General features: G+C 36.6%; 1 protein-coding gene across 1 annotated transcript; it reads left to right on the top strand.

Annotated features, from left to right (window-relative positions):
* Positions 1-22383: 22383 nt before the first annotated feature.
* Positions 22384-23110, top strand: LOC122014044. Its single transcript, XM_042570237.1, has 3 exons — positions 22384-22412; positions 22508-22913; positions 22982-23110. The coding sequence occupies exons 1-3, from the start codon at positions 22384-22386 to the stop codon at positions 23063-23065; spliced, it is 519 nt and encodes a 172-aa protein (XP_042426171.1). The 3' UTR covers positions 23066-23110.
* The last annotated feature ends 241 nt before the right edge of the window (positions 23111-23351 follow it).

The following is a 23351-nucleotide window of genomic DNA, read 5'->3' as shown; positions in this document are numbered from 1 at the left end:
ATAAATAATACCATTTCCCAACTTATCAGGCCTCTTGATTTAACGAGCTAAATCTCACCCATTGATAAGTCAAAGAAATAAATACTAAGTACACGTGCTTGTTATTATATCGGGATTAAGAGTACACACTTCCATAATAACAAAGGTCTTGTTCTTTTATGTAGTCAGTATAAAAAGAAACTACCTTAAATGGTCCTGCTCAATACACTCAGAGTGTACTAGTGTAATTTTATAGTCAAGATAAACTAATATCAAATTACACTACGACTATTCCAATGGTTTGTTCCTATCCATCTTTGTCGTGAGCTATTATTTATAATTTATAAGAAACTGATAACATGATCTTCTGTGTTTGACATCACACACCATGTTATCTACAATATAAATTAATTGAACAACTACACTTAGCATATAAATGTAGACATTTGACCAATGTGATTCTTTTATTTCAAAATAAATGTTTACAAAAACCTAGGCTTTTAGTATACACTCTAATACCTTGGATACTGCATTAATGGCTAATAGCCACCCATGATTTACCTCCTCCGTATTGACTTAGGGCTTAGGACGGATTGGCAAGGGGGCTGGGGGTGAGCAAATCACCTTTTTTGGCACATTAGATAAGTCAAGATTGACTAAATGACTAGCAAGGATAAAGACCAAGCAGGCCAAGGTTGGCCTGATGTCTAGCAAAGGGAAAGTTCAGACATATCAAGGTAGACCTAATGTCTGACAAGAGTGAAATACAAAGAGGTCAAGGTTGACCTGACTAAAATTGACAAAGAGAAAGTGCATGTAGGTTAAAGCTGATTTGATGTTGGCAAAGAGAAAGTCCAGACAGGTCAAGGATAACTAGATGTTTAGTATGTGACAAGTCCAAGCAGGTTAAGGTGATCAGATACTTAACAAAAAAAAAATTCCAAGGTAATGAACTTTATGTTGTGAAAAGTCTTGGATGAGTGAACTCTGAGCAAGAGATAAACCTATAGCTCAGGTAGATTAAGGCAACGTTGGTCATCGGATCAGCGTTTGGATGTCATAGAGAGTTTTTTGGAACAACACACAAGCATGGAAGTTGTATGGAAAGTTATGTTTAAGGTGCTGGTCGAACTCTATTTTTATAGCCTTGTCTAAGCGTTTGGACCAAGCCCGGGCACCCACATCCAGTTGATGTGGTGTAACCTTAGCAAAACTCTATCCACCAAAGTTTATCCAGATCCAAGCACCTGGACCACTCTCGGGCGTTTGGACACTGACGTGTGCCTGCCAATTGAAGCATGCCAACTCATCTACATGAGTGGTTGGGTTCGGGCACATCCAAGCTCCTGGACCCACTTCGAGCGCTTGGACCTCCGGGCCCCTAGACACTTCCAGGCGCCTGGAAGCACATTTTTCGACCAACTTCCAAATTTCAATTTCCTACATCACAGAGTTAGCAAGACACGCGTAATATAATAATCATACTAATTAGGACAGTTTTAGGATTGTCTGGTTATGACTTTGGATTTCACTAAAATCCTAGATCGAATCGACGCCTATTGTTCCCTCAATGGGGAATACATCCTTACCTACTCTTCTCAAGAGAGTTACCTTTTTCCAAACACCTTTTTGGACTTTTACTCAGCATCTGACCTTGACTTCCGAGACTCTTGCTAAATGTCCGATCCTCGACTCACCTAGACTTTTGCCTAGTGTACACGACCCCCAAGACTTTTGCCTGATGTCCTTAATTAGCCAAGTCTTCTACCCAGTCCACTCAACCAAGACTTCATGCCTAATCCCTTGACTAGGACTTCATTGCCTAGTCTTAACTAAGACTTTTCTATACACTTAATAACATCATTAGATAACAAGAAACCTTAACTTTGAACCTTTGCTAGCATCAAAATCATGTTTGATTATTTGGTACTTCTTGCACCAACAAGGTGTTCCCATAGGCTGAGTTGGTTTTTAATGTAGCACAACTGATGCCTCGACAGATTGGGACGACATTTCAATTGAAGGATTGGGCATAGGTGGGACCAATTGCTGGAGTTGTCCCTGCAACACCGCATGTACTATGGCTACAACTAATTTGTTGAAATCATTTATTGTCATGGCTATGATGCTTGATCTTATGGTATCCTCCATGTTGGGTCCTCTGGTGGCATCTATCTTTCAACATCTTAGGTCAGATCTTAAATCAATTTTTTCACACACGACATCAATTTGATCTTTCTCGAGAATGCCAATGAACAACTCGTTGATGTGTGGGTGTCAAGGTTGACTAAGTCGTCGATCGCAGAGCCACTTGGATTCACCGAACGCCTTGCCAATATTTAAGAGGGGAGCACCAAAGAGAGCGAGTTAGAATGATGACCAGGGAGTTCCCTGGCGTAGTCATTCCAATGCTCAAGTAAGTCTCTAGAGGAGAAAAGAAAAGAAGATGAGTTGTGAAGTTAGGGTTTTGTGTTGCTCTGTGCACATACCTCCTTCCGTCAAAACAGGTTGCCTTCCTTTTATAGGGTTGTGATTAATTTCCACTTTCTCCACGTGTCCTCAAATTGTCGCCTTCATTACCCACATTTCTCGAAATTTAATGACTGTTGCCAATTTATTTCTAAATCAATGGCCATATTTCTTGTCTTCTTTAGGGATACCTATTATTTTGCTCACATTTTCAGCCAATAACGATGATTAGTGACATTTTGGTTTAGTCGGGATGTGTCTGAATCAAGGAATAAGGTATTGGGATCAATCGCCATAGAGTTAGGAATCAGGAGTCGAGAGTCGGGGCGTGGAGTCGGGAGTCAGGGCCACTTGCTGTTTGACTTTTACTACCACTTTGATGAAACTATTGACTTCTTTGGCCACATGTGTCACGCCCCGCAACCGGGGATTGATATTGATATTGCTTTCAAATCCAAAATTTAAAAATAGCCAACCTCAGTAATATAGTAATTGTCAAAGAATATCAATCTTTTCATTTCTAAAATAAGCAGTACACTATTTTCACCATTCAAACGAATTAAATTACATTCACTTAAATTAAAAGTTCATGATTGCGACAAGATTCAAATCTTCCTGTCAATAATTGGAGCAGGTTCACCATCTCAGAACTCGACTTGCTCTCTATCCTCAATCTCATTCTCGGTTCTAATTTCGTCTCTAACTGAAATGAGTTGTAAGGGGTAAATGATTTGGAGGTCACTTAACAAGCGGGAGATAAAATACAAATATTGTAGTTCTTGAAAAACAGTAGTTTTTCAATAGTAAAATAACAATAATCTCAACACAAATGTTAACGTAGGCACTGAAATTAAATCATGTTACTCATGACTTAAACTGATATCAACCTTCTATAATTATTCCTCCTAGAGGAGAGGTCGATAATTTAGTAATCAATAGTATTTAGAATATGTATCCCTACCATTTAGTTCATGATCAATTTAGTACCCAAAATTTAGTAATGATAGTAATTAATAATAATCTCACAATCGGTAATAATAGTAGTGAAACAAAATAATTTTTAGAAAATAAAATTATCACTTTCGGAACTCATAATTTGCATAATAATCTCACTTACCACACTCATTAGAAATTGATATAACGGTGGCTTCTCCTTCCTTGCCAAAATAATTCTACTGGGAATATGTTTTCTCTTGCTATGAAGATTTTCTTTCGATAGGTGTATGAGTATTTATAGGGGTGAGGTTTTGATCTCCTACTAACCCCCTTATCTCCACAACCCCCTTATCTCCACACCCTCATGATCCCACTAACCCCATTATCTCCATGTCCCCATGATTGCCTCCATTACTATCTTTATTCGGGAGTTACAACTCCTCGGATTTGACTGATCTTCACATTCATCCCTCCTTTCGGAAGTTCAGTAACTAGGTTCAGAATATGTATCCCTACCCTTTAGTTCATGATCAATTTAGTATCCAAAATTTAGTAATGATAATAATCAATAATAATCTCGCAATCGGTAATAACATTAGTGAAACAAAATAATTTTTAGAAAATAAAACTATCACTTTCGGAACTCATAATTTGCATAATAAACTCACTTACCGCACTCCTTAGAAATTGATATAACAGTGGCTTCTCCTTCCTTGCCAAAATAATTCTACTGGGAATCCGTTTTCTCTTCCTATGAAGATTTTCTTTTGATAGGTGTATGAGTATTTATATGGGTGAGGTTTTGATCTCCTACTAACCCCCTTATCTCCACATCCTCATGATCCCACTAACCCCATTATCTCCACATCCTCATGATCCCAATAACCCCATTATCTCCACGTCCCCATGATTGCCTCCATTACTACCTTTATTTGGGAGTTACAACTCCTCGGATTTGACCGATCTTCACATTCATCCCTCCTTATGGAAAGTTTCATCCTCGAAACTTGAGTCACCTTAGACCTCGAAAAGATAAGGCATATTTCCTCTTCTTGTTCCCAAGTAGCCTCCCTGGTAGTATGGTTGGACCATTGGACTTTAACTTACGGAATAGTCCTTCGTCTCAACACTTGATCCTTTGAATCCACGATTCGAATCGGGGCCTCTTCATACTTTAGGTTTTCCTTTTGGTTCCCTTGAGTTACCAACGGTTCTACCTTCAGGATATGACTTGAGTCAACTATATATCTTCTTAATTGAGAGACATGGAAGAACTTGTGAATCCTCGATAAAGCCAAAGGTAAGGCAAGTCTATGTGCTAGAGTGTCAACCCTTCTTAAGATTTCAAATGGTTCTACATATCTAGGAATTAGCTTTCTGGACTTGTCAAATCTCATCATTCTTTTCATTGGTGACACATTTATATATACTTTTTGACCAATATCGAATTCCAAGGGCCTTCATTTTGTATCAGCCCAACTTGTCTAACGATCTTAGGCCATCTTTAGTTGCTCTGAAATAATTTCCATCTTACCCACGGTGGCTTGGATGAGCTCGGGTCCCGTAAGAGTTTTCTCTCCCACTTTATCCCAGTATAAGGGTGATTGACATTTTCGCCAATAAAGTGCCTCATATGATGCCATCCCAATACTGTTGTGGTAGTATTTATTATTAGTAGACTCAATCAAAGGAAGATGATCAACCCGATTTGAACTAAAGTATAGCATGAATTCTCATAGCATATCTTCGAGCATTTGGATGGTTCTTTCCATTTGCCTGTCTGTTTGTGGATGGTAAGCCGTGCTAAGAGTAACTTTGGAGCTCATTGCTTGTTAAAAGCTTTTCCAAAATTTGGATATGAATCTTGGATCTCTGTCAGACAAGATGCTCATTGGCACTCCGTGCAGTCACACTAAGTTATCTATATAAAGATTTGTTAGCTTATCGATATTATAATTTATGGGTATGAAGTGATCAGACTTCATAAGTCTATCCATAATTACCCATATAACATCATGACTCTAGCATGATCTCGATAACCCTACCACCATGAATTCCATGGAAATATGTTCTCATTTCCATTCTGGAATTTCTAATGGTTGTAATAGTCATCCAGGTCATTGGTGTTTGACCTTCACTTATTGACATACCAAACACTTAGCTATGACATCTGATATGTCTCGCTTCATTCCACTCCACTAGAAACTTTTCTTCAAGTCTTTTTACATTTTTGTGCTTCTAGAGTGAATTGAGAATTTGGATGTGTGTGCCTCGGACAGTACTTCCTTATGAAGGTTGCCAACATCTAGTACATAGTCGTTCCTACATCCAAACTGTGCTATTATCATCTTCCTGAAATTCTGAGGCTTTTGCATCTTGAGCTTAAGTTTTGAGTTTAATCAAATTAGGGTTTTAGTTCTAGTTCATTTTTATTCTTTCGTGTATGCATAGCTTGACCGACACTGAGGCAAGAATAATCTTCCCCAAGTTTTTTTTGGCTTAAAGCATCTGCCACTTTGTTGGCTTTTCCTGAATGGTAACTGATAGTGAGATTGTAATCCTTGAGAAGCTCAATCCACCATTTTCGCCTCATGTTTAATTCCTTTTGAGTAAATAAGTATTTAAGGCTCCAGTGGTTGTTAAAGATCTCACATTTGACCCTGTATAAATAGTGTCTCCAAATTTTTTGAAGTGAAGACTACTGCTGTCAGCTTGAGGTCATGGGTAGAGTAATTTTTCTCATATATTTTTAACTATCTTGATAGATACGCAGTCACTCTTCCATCTTGCATAAGCACGTACCCCATGCCTCCTTTCAAAGCATCGTTATAGGTGGTAAAACAATTGCCTTTGGTAGGTAGAGCTAATATTGGTGTCGATGCCAATTTTCTTTTTAAGGTTTCAAAACTCCTCTCATATTTCTCTACAGCGCGATGATAGAAGGCAAATCATGTTACATCTGCTCGGAGGTGGTCTTTTAATTCCAGTAATTCGACCTTCTCTCATTGTTTATAAGCAAAGAAAATTTTTAGTTTCTCAACCTCTCTCTCTAACTGCCTGGTTACATTGGCTACATTGGACATTGTCCTACATCCAAGACATCAATGTAATGTCTATGCCTAGGTTGGCGGTTCGAATGTTTAATGTATCCTCCTATAGGAACAATGGATAATGGTTGAAATTGAAAACTAGTTAACATACAAATAATAAAAGAAATGGATAATGGTTGAAATTAAACCTTCATTAAATTAACATAAATGAATCATGTACATATATATAAAACTGAAAGTTGTACCAAAAATTTCATAAAGTTAACCTATAAATAGGAAAATGGATATCGGTTTAAAGACAAAATTTCATAAGGTTAAAATAGGAATTTTAGAAAAATGGATACATCACCCTTAAACGATGGAATTTTATAAAAGTTGGTTGTTTGCAGTTTGAAAATACTGTCTTTCAGTCGGCCTACCCAACTTGGTCGGATTTTCGGGTCGGATTGGGTCGTTTTAAGCTGGGGTTTTTCTTCTAGCTATTTTCTTTGCAGCAGAAACTCTACCCAGGCCGGTCATGGGAAACTTGGCTCTAATAACACTTAAATGTCATGCCCCGCGACCGACAACTAACATCAGTGTTGCTTTCAAACCCAAAATTTGAAAATAATCAGCCCCAGTAGTATAGTAATTGTCAAAGAAAACTAGTTTTTTCATTCCCAAAATAAAAAGTACACTATTTTTACCATTCAAACGAATTAAATTATATTCACTTAAATTAAGAGTTCATGATTGCAGCAGAATTCTAATCTTCCTGTTAGTAATTGGAACGAATTTACCATCCCTAAAACTCGACTTGCTCTCTATTCTCGATCTCATTCTCGGTTCTAATTTTGTCTCTAACTGAAATGGATTATAAAGGGTAAGTGATTTGAAAGTCACTCAACAAGTGAGGGATAAAATACAAATACTGTAGTTCCTGAAAAGAAGTAGTTTTTCAGTAGTAAAATAACTATAATCTCAACGTAGATGTTAATGTAGGCACTGAAATTAAATCATGTTCTTCATGACTTAAACTAATATTTATAGAGATCTTATATGAAAAACAACCACATACGTAGCAAAATATTGATCCCTTTACATATCTAAACAAATACTATATACATGTTTTCTTTTCTATTATATCAAAATAGAATAGTTACCTTTGTTGCGTTAACAAAGCAAACCCGACAGTAACTTGACTTTGGTAGATCTCAGCTTGATAAAAACAAAGTTCACGCCTCTATGGTATCCATACGAACACATTTCCTGTTCATCACACTGTGCTAGCAACACAAGGGTGTTTGGCCAAGAGAAGATGGAGAGGAAGACAAGATTCAATTCTTACTTGAAAATGTAATGCAAAAGAACTTTTGTACTCATCCAATGAATGTATAAAGGTTTTTCCCTTTGGTCTTCCTTTCATTAATGCTCCATTAAGCTCTTTAATAGACATTAATCCTTAATGGTTGAGTCTAATCCATTGAATTTAATTTGGATTTAGACTTAATACAACAATCCAATGGTTAGATTCAGTTGAGTCTAATTCAACTCAATCCAATAATCAATAGTTGGATTCACTTGAGTCTAACTCAACGAGTTTAATTCAGATTAAACTTAACCCTGTAATCTTAGGGTCAATCATATTTTAGTCAAATTAAAATAAATTTATCTTCAAATCAACATGTTCTTTGTATGTGACTCAATAAATTTTCATAACATTGACAATGTCTCTAAAACCAATTTAGAAACATAAGCAATGAGCAACATCTAGTAATGCATCATTGCTACCCAAGTGACAAGAATGTCGAGATCTGACCTAACATTTCTATGTCTATTATCTTATATAATTTGGTTCTTTTATCTTCGATATCTAAATTTATCAATGAGGTATAGACCATGATATCCTTTTATCAATCTTTGTATTTCTTGATTTCCGAGTAGACTCACTTAACCAAATGAGTTAAATATCTCATATTGACTTATTTGAGCATGCCCATATATTTTAGTAGTCCAACTTAATCAAGGGATCTACAGATATCACTTTTGTTAAATGGAAGGGATAAATCTCACCTACATCACTCACATCCTTCTGCATAACTTATTACATACCCAGTGATCGACTCTATAGTCCACCTTGTTACAGGTGACGTTTGCCAATACCAAAGTATACAAATCCTTATGTAGGGAACTGTAGTGACTTCAGATTTAAAGACTATTCATACCAATAGTCACTATGATAATATTTATGATACTCACGATCCATAAAACATTCTGATGACGGGTCAATTCAGTACTTATTCTCTAATATATACTCATGTGCCAACTTGATATCTTATATTCGTGACTTATGAGATAAGTAATCAGTTAACCTACATGCTAGTCTCAACGCATTAATATTGTCCTTATATATTAATATTTGACTAGGGATAATTAAGAGTATGTTTTATATATCTACAACCTCTCAATATCAATTCAACTAACTAATATGTTATTAACTAAAATCTATTATCCTACGATATTATTATGCTTATTCATTTGACACTAATTTGAAGTAAATATAATAACTATAGATTTTATCTTTTATTAATGAAATATGATACAATATGCCTTAAATCAATCAACTATTGATTGACTCTTAAGGCTTGCACTAACAATATCAGCCCTCTAGAATTATCCATCCTAGAGGAGAGGTCGGTAATTAGTAATAATTCAATAATCAGTAGTGTTCATAATGATAGATCGTTGGAAGCGATAGAGGGGGGTGAATATCACTCGTTTTAAAACTTTTCTTTTCCTTTTCAAATAAGAAATGTGCAGCGGAACTTAAAGAAAGAGACACGTTTATTTACTTCGTTCGGAGCCTAGCTCGACTCCTACTCGAAGGTCCGCGGTCCTTGACCGCACCGATGGGCAAAGCACTAAAACTCTTCTCTCCGAAGCCCTCGGAGAGAAGCAAATCGTACAAATACAATGGAATAAGATAGTAACAAACCTACTATCTTATTTACAATTAAGTGCAATATTAAATAAGTATACCGACAATAGTATGCGTAGAATGTAGCTTGGTCGGTACTTCCGGACGGAGTTACTTGCTGAGCTTGTTGAAGATGTGTAGCATAATCCGTACATGAAGAAGAACTTTTGAGATGATCAGAAGAGTTATTCTCCTACCTCTGACTTCGAGCCACAATTTATAAGAGTACTGGAGGTTCGGTCGACCGATCCCTCTTTTCGATCGACCGAACCAGCTTCGACCCCCTCCAGCTAGAGTCTGATGCTGGCTCGAATCTCTGGCATTAATTGATCTTTAAGGGTTCGATCGACCGATCCCCTTGTTCGGTCGACCGAACAAACTCCTTCCCTGTTCGTCGAGATTTGCCGTGTTCTGCATTTACTGGGTCATTAATATTGATCGTTCGATCGACCGATCCAAGGGTTCGGTCGACTGATCAACTTAACTTCCTTTTGCTTCTGATCGTTGCTGACATAACTGATCTGTGCTGAGTCAACTTGGTTCGGTCGACCGATCCCTCTGTTCGGTCGACTGATCCGGCTATACCTGCAACACAGAGTTAAGCAAAGTATCCTTGCAACACAAAGGTTAGAACAGTAATATATAATGCATGAGTAATATAAAGACAGTAGGACTGTCTTGATCTCAACTTGGAAACCTTCCCGGTTTCTTTAGTTGGATCAGCGACCTAAGGTTGTTCCCTTTGGGAACCCGACCTCACTGTCGCTCCTCCAGTTGTTTATCTCAACTTACCTGCCAAACATGCTCCTCCAGATATGTTTGGACTTTTGCCTGTTCAGTGTCTGATCGCCTGATCCACTAAGACTTTTCCTGCAATACTACATTAGCCAACAACAATAAAAGTAATACAGAAAATAATGGTAAACCTAAACCTAGATTTACTGAGATCTGCTAGTCCGGTCTACCGCGCGCGGTTGACCGGAAACCATCCGAACAACCTTGCTTGGAGTTCATTCCTCCAAGACTTCTCGTTACATAAGGTTACCACCCCTTAGGATTTTCTCAACTTGACTTCACTCACCAAGACTCAGTATTCGGCTACCCAGGGATCAAATCCTCCAGACCTATTCACCTGGCTTCCATGACATACCGAGATTTCCCTTACCTAGCCTACAACTAGGACTCAGTATTCGGCTACCCAGGGATCAAGTCCTCCAGACCTATCCACCTGGCTTCCATGATATACCGAGATTTTGTAACGACCCGCCTCCTACTGACTAGGCTGCGAGGCCAATCGTTACGTAATGCTGTGCTAAATTTCTATTGCGGAAAATCTGGATTGATTAAAATTTTACTAAACTGATTACTGTAAAATCTGAACTTAATATTCTAGGTGTACCTAGGAGTTGTACACATGCTAGGGAGGATAATCTATGCCTCTCGGGTGTCCTGCTAGCTGTAATCAGGCATTTCAATCGATCCATGAGTCGATTGGGCTGTCGGATCGATCCAGTGATCGATCCAACTTGATACTGGCACCGAGAAAAGCCCTGGATCGGTCGGCTGACCGATCCACAAGCTGTCTTGTTTCTGTACGCGGCTGGATCGGTCTACCGACCGATCCAGGAGTCCACTGATCGGTCGGTAGACCGATCCAGTGACTCACTGATCGGTCGGCTGACCGATCAGTGAGCTTTTGCACTCACTGTTCGCCTCTGGATCAGTCGGCTGACCGATCCATAAACTCTTTGTTCGTGACTGGATCGGTCAGCTGACCGATCCAGTGGCACAACTCAACTCTGATCGATCCGTGGATCGATCGGAGTTTCTGATTTCGCACTGAAACTCTGATTTCAGCACTTGTTCGTGCCAAAATCTCACATTTCACTTATACAATCCATATAATATATTCTAATGACATAAAGCTAGCATTCTAAACTGGATATAAAGCATGGTTTACTAGTTCGTAGCATTTAACAATTAAAAGTGCGTGAAAATAGAAATACTAAAGGTTCAATTGTTTAAGCTTGCTAGATCCCCTAAGGATCTTTTATTCTAGTTCCTGCCACACACACCATCTTTGCATTGAACTCCAGCTTCCACTGCTAGTCCATTTTCCCTTTACCTTTATCTGCAGTATAAGGAAAGTAGAATCTGTAAGCTTAAAGCTTAGTAAGAAACCAACTACCTCACTAAAACATACAACGATGCAAACATGCTTTTAAAGAATGCTATTTGAAAACATGTACTGGCATGGCATACTATGGTTGCAAGCATAAACTGAAATAACTGAACATGTAAGCTGAAGCATGGCATAGCAGGCTAATCACATAGAACAATAATAGAGAACTAAGCTAACTGAAGCTAACCTGAAGCTGAAATCAAACTCAACTAACATAACTGATTTTATGAGTTTTGGAAACTAATAGCATAGTAGATCAAAATAATAATCATGTGCTGTTGGGCCCGGCAACTGTACTTACTGTGCGCGCATCCCTAACTAAACCCAGGTTTGCAAGTCCCGAATTTAGTAGGGTTTACTAGGTTATCTGAACCTAGGGACGACTGTGGGAGTCCAACCCAATGGATATCTAATCCGGTACAGTGCCAACTGAAAAGTAAAATACTAAATATGGCTAAACTGTTCTAAATTGCTGTTTCTAGGTTATCTGGACCTAGAGCTAGGTTGTCTGAACCCAGAGGCGACTGTGGGAGCCCAACCATTGGACCGTAGTCCCATATAAGCTAGAATAAACTGATTTACTGATTTAGATGTTTCTAATGCATTCAACTGAGCTGTTAAAATGCCTAGTTTGCATTTTTACTTAACTAGCTATTTTATCGAACACTTAGTGTGCCCCAACTCTCCTCTCTATTAGGGAGACCACTTCTAGGCACCCGACAACGTCTAGAAACCCCCACTGAAGAGGGATTATGTGTCCGGCCCGTCTAGAAGTGCTCACTAAATCCCTAAACCTGCGAGGAGGGTCAATTTCTCGCTATGCGTCGATAAAAATCTGCATATAGCTAAACTAATGCGTAGAAAACCCAAACGGAGCTACTTATACTGCAGGTGAGGGGTTTCTTACCTCGTACGCTAATTTCCTTACAATACTATTCGCTAGAATTCCGGTGGAGACGACTTCTCGACGATCTTCTCGCGTCTAAGCGTTCCTCTCGGGGAGGGGAGCGTCCTCGTGCCCTTGATGTTGACGGGAGGTGCTCCTAGAAGCCCTTGGCTTGATGCGCCGAGAGAGAGAGGAGAGGAAGAGGGCGGCGTGAGGTTAGGTCTCGGTGGAGAAGTTGCCGAACCAAACCAAATCAAATAATCCAAACCCCACTTAAACTTCCTATTTATATTAAGTGGGTACTTTGGCCCAACTCTAATATAAATTAAATTGAATCCTCTTTCTTTCAGCACGGCCCTGCTGGGTTCATCGGTTACTAAGGCTAACTAAAAGTTATCGGATCCGAGGGGTTCCGGGTTTGATTCCCGCCTAAGCTATTTTGCGGTTCTAATTATTTTTGCTGCTTCCGCTACTCGGAAAATTCCGAAAAAATATCTAAAAATCATAGAATATTTATAATGTAGTTTCGAGAATTTTTCGGGCGTTACAGATTTTCTCTCCTTGCCTAGCCTCTAACTAGGACTTCCCTTGCCTAGCCTACAACTAGAATTTCCCTAGATCAAGCTCCATACTAAAACATTCTTACTTAAACATATTTGTCTGACATTAAAACCTAGGAGGTCGATTGCACCAACAATCTCCCCCTTTTTGATGTTTGACAAATATGTTTAAGTTAGGTCAATTCAAAAAGATTTAGATTTATAACTTAAACCTCTTTTCTCCCCCTTTTGTCATACAACAAAAAGAACCCCTCATAAATGACTTCTAATTGCTAAGGATCCCTAAGTTTTGCACCAACAATGATGGAATACTTGTAAATATTTACAAGATATGCCTAAGGTATTCCCTCACCCATTTGATGTATAATAGAGGTTTAAAAAATGATTCATAGAGATTTTGAAAAAGCCGTATTCCATTAAAAAATTGAGTAAATTTGCAGTATCTTTTTCAAAATAATTTTGAAGAATGCACTAAGTAAAATCTCTCAAGAATATGTTTCAAAAAGTATGCCAAGACTTAAAGTATTTTTACAAAAACATGATATAGAAGTTTTAATGCTTGCAAAAATTTCTTATAATTTCTTTCAAAAATACTTTTCTTATGCACTAAGTATTTTTTTCTTATTTGCAAAGAATATTTCAAAGTATTTTTCAAGCTATGATTTTTCAAAAAGTATGAGTTTGAAAAATATGATTTTGAAAAGATAATGTTTGAAGAATAATTTTGTAAAAGTAATAATTTTCGTTAAAAAAATTGATTAAGAGATTTTAAGATTAAAGAAGTTTTATCAAGCAATTTTCAAAGAGTGTTTTGAAACATTTTCAAAATATGTTTTCCGAAAATATGTCCTTCAATCAAGTCTCTCCCCCTTAACTAGACACTATTTTTAGATATCCTTGTTATCCACAAGGAAGACTTTTCTATGTGTGTCTAAGGGTCACGATTGACTTAAGGTTCTAAAGACTTAGGCAGTCAAAAACAATATATATAATACACCCAATCAATCATCAATTTGAAAATAATTCTTAAGAAAATAGATATATAAGTTTTCAAAACATGTTTAAAATAATTTTAAATTTTAATTCTCTTAGCATCTCACCCATTCTAAATTTTCAAGTATGGTAATCCTATAATTGTGTGAAATGGCTTTATTGATTTTGAATTTGGTGAAACTTAAATTTTAGTTAAACTTTGATTATTGTAAGTTAAATAGATGGTAACTTTTATATTGTGAATTAATTGAGTTAATGTTTAGTTTAGAAATTGTAAAGTTATTAAGTGGATTTGGCTAAGAATTGTTTTTAATAGCTATGGTTATAGGTTGATTGCTAGATTATTGATTGATTTAAACATAATTTAAAATTAGTTTCAATTAAATTTAGTATTATTATTAATTAGATTAAGAATTAATTTTAATTGTTGATTAAAGTTAAGATTTCAAGTTGAGATTTATTAAGAACTAATTAAGTGTATTAAGTTAATTTAATTAAGTTAAACTAGTTAATGATTAGGGTTAATTAATTAATTTAGTTTATTTAATAATTTTAATTAAAAATAATTTTAATTAAGATTTTAAAATAATTTTTAATTAAGTTTTAAAATAATTTTAATTAAGTTTTTTTTTTAAAAAAAATTAAATAATTAAGATTTTAAAATAATTTTAATTAAGATTTTAAAATAATTTTAATTTAAGATTAAAATAATTTTTTAATATAGTTTTAATATAATTTTAATTAAGATTTTAAAATTTTAAAATAATTTTAATTAAGATTTTAATATAATTTTAATTAAGATTTTAAAAAAGTTTTAAAATAATTTTAATTAAGATTTTAATACAGTTTTAATTAAAATAATTTTAAATTAAGTTTTTAAAAAAAAAATAATTAAGTTTTAAAATAAGTTTAATTAAGTTTTAAAATAATTAAGTTTTAATTAAGTTTTAAATTAATTAAGTTTAAAAATAATTAAGTTTTTAAAATAATTTTAATTAAAAATATAATTTTTAATTAAATTAGGTTTGAATTAAGTTTGAATTAACTTAGGTTTGAATTAGGTTTGAATTAAGTTTGGTTTGAATTAGGTTTGAATTAAGTTAGGGTTTGAATTAGGTTTGAATTAAGTTTGAATTAAGTTAGGTTTGAATTAATTATTCTAGAAAGATTATTGAACCCATGTTAGATTCAAACTTAGCTTTGGGTTAATCAAGTAGGCTTCCTAAGGATAAGCTTTCAGTTCAGTGGCGAGGCATACGACCTACTTGGATATCATTAGACCACTTGCTGAAAGCTTTCCAAACTGTTCCCGCCCAAAAAACTTAATACTAAATTTTGGTCTAACTAGCCCATGTTTGACTGGGGTAGCTTCGGTCAGATCCACTAAGTCTAGTGCACCAGGTAGAATTCCATATTCAACCTAGACATGCCTTTGACAAAGTTTCCTTGACGTACTATCATCCCAATCCATTCCGGTGCTATGTTGTTAGGGTTTGGTAAACCTTTTTAATCTAACCATTCTAAATGCATGACATGTTAAATAATAGATAAGTATGCATGAACATGGCAAGTCATACAATTAAAAAAAATCATGCATAATACAAATTGTTTGTAAATATTATTGTTGTTGTTATTTTATTGTTATTATTTTTGTAGTTTTATTATTATTATTATTATTATTATTATTATTGTAGTTTTATTGTTATTATTATTATTGTTGTTGTTGTAGTTTTATTATTATTATTATTATTATTATTATTATTTAGCGTTGTTGTTTTATTATTGTTATTATTTATTTATTATTATTATTGTTGTTATTTTATTGTTATTATTATTATTTAGTTTTATAATTAAAAGGTATATTATTATAATTAAGTTTACGAAAGTTTTGTTTTAAATTTGGTTTTGATTTATAATTTAAATCTAGATTATGTGAGTTTATAAAATTATTAATAATGTTTTCTAATTTTTTAATTTTATTTTTCAAAACAATATTTTGTTTTTCTAGTTTTCTAAATTTCAATATTTTGTTTTTCTAGTTTTCTAAATTTTGATTTATAGTTTAATTTCTTATTTTTGCTTTCTAAATTTTTAGTTAAATTCTGTTTACTATTAGTTTATCTTAGATTATTATTATTTTGATTCAAATTATCTTGAATACATTGATTAAATATATTTGAGTCTTGATTAAGGTTTGGGTTAATTTTGTCAATTTTAATTATATTTGAATTAATTAAGTTTTTATTATTTTTGTTAAGTAATGTAGGATTTTCATGCTTTTTCAAATTCAAATTATAATTCAAACAAGAAGGATCTAAAGCATTTAATTTTTCATGTAACATAAATTTATTTACCATATTAGCTCCCCCTGAATCCTTGGGTCTTCTCTCTGGACATTGAGATTTGTAATGCCCCATCTTTTTGCACTTGAAACATTCAATGTGGTCCTTCTTTTTCCTGACTCCAGGCATCGGTTCCTCCTTTGCCTCCGGTTGTGCGGATTTGTTCATTGGACATTTATTTTTATAGTGCCCCTTTTCACTGCAATTAAAACATATTATGTGTTCTTTAAATTTTGTATTTACAATATTACCTTTTGAATCCATATTAGGATTCTCCCCCTTGACCATTGCCATTCCGAATTTAGGCTCGAGTGTTTGGTCGGACTCGGGTTCGAATCCATCAACCTCCTCCTCAGCCACTAGTGCGATGAAGCTGATTTGATCTTGTTCTTCTAGATTTGGTTCTGAGGATAGCTCTTCGGATTGGGATTCAAGTTCGAATTCATTTTCGCCTTGATCTTCTAGCCTCGACGAAGTCTCGTGAAGCTCGATCAATTTGGTCCACATCTCGAATGCGTTCTTGTAATCTTGTAATTGACACAAAACATTATTAGGCAAAACACTAATTAAAATATCTATTACCCTTGTATTTGCTTCTGAGTTTTGAGAAAATTGTCTCAGTGTGATCCAGTTGTTGAAATCGTTGCTTCCAATGAAGCATTCCATCATTTGCCTCCAGGAATTGAAGTAAACTTGATTGTACAGCGAAGGATCGTAGATACTTCGTCTTTCTTGATATGATATCGACATTCTTGCAAGAAAAGATTTAAAAGAAAAATATTTCCAAGACTTTTGCCTTGGGATTAGTAGTGCTTGAAAGATAAAGATAAGAAGAAAAAAGAATATACTAAAAGAAAAGAAAAAAGTTTAAAAATGCTTTGAAAAACGGTTAAGTTATTTCAGAGCTAACCTGCTCTGATACCAATTGATAGATCGTTGGAAGCGCTATAGGGGGGGGGGGGGGGGGGGGAATATCGCTCGTTTTAAAACTTTTCTTTTCCTTTTCAAATCAGAAATGTGTAGCGGAACTTAAAGAAAGAGACACGTTTATTTACTTCGTTCGGAGCCTAGCTCGACTCCTACTCGAAGGCTCGCGGTCCTTGACCGCACCGATGGGCAAAGCACTAAAACTCTTCTCTCCGAAGTCCTCGGAGAGAAGCAGATCATACAAATACAATGGAATAAGATAGTAACAAGTCTACTATCTTATTTACAATTAAATGCAATATTAAATAAGTATACCGACAATAGTATGCGTAGAATGCAGCTTGGTCGGTACTTCCGGACGGAGTGACTTGCTGAGCTTGTTGAAGATGTGTAGCACAATCCGTACATGAAGAAGAACTTTTGAGATGATCAGAAGAGTTATTCTCCTACCTCTGACTTCGAGCCACAATTTATAAGAGTACTAGAGGTTCGGTCGACCGATCCCTCTTTTCGGTCGACCGAACCAGCTTCGACCCCCTCCAGCTGGAGTCTGATGCTGGCTCGAATCTCTGGCATTAATTGATCTTTAAGGGTTCGGTCGACCGATCCCCTTGTTCGGTCGACCGAACAGACTCCTTCCCTGTTCGTCGAGATTTGCCGTGTTCTGCATTTACTGGGTCATTAATATTGATCGTTCGATCGACCGATCCAAGGGTTCGGTCGATCGATCAGCTTAACTTCCTTTTGCTTCTGATCGTTGCTGACATAACTGATCTGTGCTGAGTCAACTTGGTTCGGTCGACCAATCCCTCTGTTCGGTCGAACGATCCGGCTATACCTGCAACACAGAGTTAAGCAAAGTATCCTTGCAACACAAAGGTTAGAACAGTAATATATAATGCATGAGTAATATAAAGACAGTAGGACTGTCTTGATCTCAACTTGGAAACCTTCCCTATTTCTTCAGTTGGATCAGCGACCTAAGGTTGTTCCTTTTGGGAACCCGACCTCACTGTCGCTCCTCCAGTTGTTTACCTCAACTTACTTGCCAAACATGCTCCTCCAAACATGTTTGGACTTTTGCCTGCTCAGTGTCTGATCGCCTGATCCACTAAGACTTTTCCTGCAATACTACATTAGCCAACAACAATAAAAGTAATACAGAAAATAATGGTAAACCTAAACCTAGATTTACTGAGATCTGCTAGTCCGGTCTACCGCGCGCGGTTGACCGGAAACCATCCGAACAACCTTGCTTGGAGTTCATTCCTTCAAGACTTCTCGTTACCTAAGGTCACCACCCCTTAGGATTTTCTCAACTTAGCTTCACTCACCAAGACTCAGTATTCGGCTACCCAGGGATCAAGTCCTCCAGACCTATCCACCTGGCTTCCACGACATACCGAGATTTCCCTTACCTAGCCTACAACTAGAACTCAGTATTCGGCTACCCAGGGATCAAGTCCTCCAGACCTATCCACCTGACTTCCATGATATACCGAGATTTTCTCTCCTTGCCTAGCCTCCAACTAGGACTTCTCTTGCCTAGCCTACAACTAGGACTTCCCTAGATCAAGCTTCATACTAAAACCTTCTTACTTAAACGTATTTGTCTGACATTAAAACCTAGGATGTCGATTGCACCAACACATAATACGTATCCCTACCATTTAGTTTATGATTAATTTAGTACCCTAAATTCAGTATGACAGTAATAAGTAATAATCCCGCAATCGATAATAACAATAGTAAAATAAAATAATTTTCAAAAAATAAAGCTATTACTTTTGGAACTCATAATTTACATAATAACCTAACTTACCGCATTTCTTAGAAATTGATATAGCGGCGGCTTCTTCTTTCTTGTCAAAATAATTCTACTCAAAATTTGTCAGGAAGGTTTTCTTTCGATAGGTGTATCATATTTATAGGGGGTGAGGTTAACCCCTTATCTTCACATCCCATGATCTTATTACCCCTTATCTCCACATCCCCATGCTCCCACTAATCTCATTATCTCCACGTCTCAAATTACTACCTTCCTCGGATTTGACCGGTCTCCACAACGTGGCACCCCATATTACTTTCTGTATCAAACGAGAATAGGCAAGTGTTTTTTCGGGCGTCTATTAATTCCTTATCGTTCTACTTCATTAGTTGATGGTAATTCAATTGATAAATTCAATGCATTTTACGTGTTCTTAAAAGGCCTCTCATTTCCAACACTCCGCTAACTGATCATGTTTTATTGCAAAATGGAGAAGACATCACACCCAAGTTTTCAGATACTTTAGTTGAAAAAACAATTGAAAAAAAGGCTTTTGATAAGGAGAAGAAGATCTACACACTCAACCTGGTTCTTGCTCATAACAAGGTGTTGTATGCTGTGGCGAATCAGGACTTCATTGATTTAATCTTCAGTCTTCTCACATTTCCATTGGGTTATCTGAAGAAGCACTTGGGCAGTCCGGCCGATTGGATGTCTTAATAACTTGTATGGTAGTGCAGAGCGTTTGCGGTCATCAGGTTACATGGTTGCAGGCTGCGAAGAGAAACTGCTTAATCCTAAGCTTGCGCCATATTTCAACTGCAAGAATCAAGTCATTGGAGTGGAGGAGGAAAAGTACATGTTACCGCTGGTTCAAACTACGTGACACGCGTTTCATCTGCAAATCATGTGGCTATGTTTCACCTCAGGCAAAACTTACAGACCCCAAAAGTCAACTCAAAGGAACAATTTCTTCACATGGAAGCTATTGTCAAGAATTAAGGTACATGGTCACCGACGAACTCGATGTCACCCCACTATCCCTCGCAGAAGTCGTTTCATTGCGCAATGAAATATCTGATCCTATAAAGATGGCAGAGTTGAGCGTAGTTGCAAGAGGAGGTGACTCTGGTTGGTTCGCATTTAATTTGTGCTGGTGCAAATACTTCAAATTAAAAGTAGAGACTTCATGCTGCGTTTGTTGCTCTTGTTTCAGGTTCTTGATTTTCTTGATGTTGCTTTGACTCAAAGCAACTATTGGCTCTTTCAATTATCTGTGCTATCTAAATTCATCCAGAGCACGCGTAGCAACTATTGACTCTTCGAATTCTGTAGGCTAGGTAATTGCAATCAGACCACGCACGGCGGCTCCAAATATTTTGTAAAGTCCCCAAAAATTCTTCAGTTGGACTTATCTTAATAATATTTTTGATAAATAATCTTAAACAACCTCAGTTAAAAAAAGAGAATAAACTTGAATATAATAAAGTACGATTAGACCTAGTTTACACCCCTATGAAGAATGAATACATCTACTATTAAAATGATAGTTTGTCAATAGCACTTCAAACCTTTTTAAATATTTATAAGGACAATGCTAAAGTTAGAATCGGTCAGCCACAATACATTTTACAAATTATTATTAAAGATATTTTAATAATATCATTTCTATATATTAATTATATACATACATTACAATTCAATTGTGATCAGTTAAATTCTGATCAGATAGATTTCCTATATTTATAATACTCATCGTACTCTAGAATCTGACTAGTCAAAATAGAAATATAATATATTTTATTATTACATACCATCTTAATTAATAATATCAACTAAAAAATAAATATAAAGGATTTTATGACTATTTAGTATTGTCATTAGTTTTGTATGCGTTCTATTTGCCTCAAATTCACGTCAAATTAATACAATTATATTCCAACATTATTTTAAATGAGCTAAACCGGTTAAACTGAATTCGATCTTTTCCCTTTCTCATTTCCACGTGAGCAGCAGCCCACTGACCTCATTTTTCTCTCCTCTTTATATTTCTCACCTTCTTCTTTTCCTAACCGCAGCCTGCTACTTTCTTCTCCAACAGCAGTAACCTTGCTGTTGTTTTTCTTCGTGTTCCAGCCGTCCAACAGCCAGTTGCTGTCTTTCCTCTTCGACAAGAACATCCCTTATTTTTCCCTTAATATTTTCTTGTAGCCGGAGTTAACTGAGACGGCCGGAAAAGAGGGTAAAACTTTCTTTCTTTCTCTTTTCCTTTTCTCTTTGCGTTGTTTTATTATTTATTTTTCTTTTCTCCTGACCGGTTCAAACAAATCAATAGTATTTTTTACTTTTTTTTATTTTTAATGATCTTTTGATTTACTTTGTATCTCTTCTTCGGCCAATAGTGAAAAGAACAAGCCACCCGAAATTTGAGGACTTTCTAGATTATCCTGTTTTTATGGTTCTTAGGTTTGACATGGCCACTGATGAGCAGCAAATCACCCTCACAGTCTTTGTGAACAAGACCAAGAACTGCGTAGCTTTTGTCGAATCGGACTTGGATTTCGTAGACGTTCTCCTCAGCTTCCTCACGCTGCCTGTTGGCACCGTCGTCCATCTTCTCAACAAGCAGTCGTCGTTGGGTTGCTTCGATAAGCTTTATCAAGGCGTCGACCAGCTGGATATGAAATACCTGGTGACGGCAACCTGTAAATCGATGCTGACGAACCCAGTGAATTCATCTGGACTGAAGTGCCAGAAACTTAGGATTAACATCGATGAAATGGGAGAGTTATATACTTGCATATACGAGTCCTGCGGTAATCGTAAGTTCAGCTATTATTCAAGTGCGAAATGCGTGTGTGGCGGCGGAATGCACAAGGCAATTAGTTATGATCTGAAGAACTTCACGGGGTATTCGTCAAGGGGGATAAATTTGCTGTTACAGATGCTCTTTCCATAGCTTCGATTGAGGACGCCATGTCTTCCGACGACTGGGGCTACGGAGACTGGAGTAACATGGAGGAGAGATTAGTGAAGATTGATCGTGCGCAGGTAAGTTTTCATTTTATATATATCGGCGCCTTCAAGTATCGTTGTGGTGATAATTAAGGCGTAATTACTATTCTGATAAATTCGATGCTTATAGGTTTTGGATATTCTTAAACGATCCCTTATTTCCGACACTCCGCTAACTGATGTTTTGTTGCAAAATGGAGAAGACACCACGCCCAAGCTTTCAGTTCCTCCAATAGGAAAAACAGGTGCAATTAAGGTGTTTGATAAGGAGAAAAAGATTTACAGAATCAAGGTGGCCCTCACGCGGAACAAAGTGTTGTATGCTGTATCGAGCCAAGACCTTGTTGATGTAATTTTCAGTTTCCTCACATTCCCGTTGGGTACTTTGAAGAAGCACTTGGGCAGTCGATTTCCGATTGGATGTCTGAATAACTTGTATGGCAGTGCTGAGCGTTTGGCTTCCTCAGGCTACGTGGTTGCAGGCTGTGAAGAGAGACTACTTAATCCCAAGCTCGCACCGTATTTCAATTGCAAGGATCAAGTCATTGGAGTGGAGGAGGAGCAGCAAGATGTCTACTATGCGTGTTCCTCCTGCTGCAAACTAAGCGCAACGAGCTATGTCTGCATTGAACATTTAAAGGGAGGTGAAGCACAACAGCAAGAGCTTATAGATTGTAAAGGGCATCCCGGACAGTCAGAGTCTTCGTATGGAGGCTATTGCAAGGAATTGATGTACATGATCAGCGACGAACTTGTCGTCACTCCACTATCCTTAACAGGGGCCGTTTTGCTTCGCAAGGAATTCTCTGAACCGGTCAAGATGACAGAGTTGGGCATTGGTGAAGCAGAGGTCAGTCTTGTTGCTCCAATTACTTGTTAATTTTGAGACTGATGCTGCTTTCGTTGTTCATGTTTCAGGCTCTTGATTTGCTTAGCGTTGCTTTGTCGTCCAAGACAGCACTAACGGATGCCTTTTTCGCAAGAGCTAACTTCGGTGGATGAGGAGGGTGAATGAATCCATCAGGAGGAGAAAGAGAGGGCAGCGAAGAAAGAAGATAAAAGAAACCGATAACTTATGTTTTTTTTGTCGTGGAACAGAGTTACTATCATTTAGTAGTGTGTCAAATGATTGCATCTATCAGTGAGGTTTTAATTTAACTTCTTATGCTATTTGGTTTAATCGTACCAGTTCAGACAATAGCTGCTTTTAATTTCTTTTGAAGGAAACTTACATTCCACTTATGCCCTATTTACTTCGGATCGCGGATCATATAATGGACGGATTACA

The sequence above is a fragment of the Zingiber officinale genome, chromosome 8B (assembly GCF_018446385.1).
Source record: "Zingiber officinale cultivar Zhangliang chromosome 8B, Zo_v1.1, whole genome shotgun sequence".
NCBI lineage: Eukaryota > Viridiplantae > Streptophyta > Magnoliopsida > Zingiberales > Zingiberaceae > Zingiber > Zingiber officinale.
The sequence above is the reverse complement of the archived record's forward strand: the minus strand, read 5'-3'. Positions and strand labels throughout refer to the sequence as shown.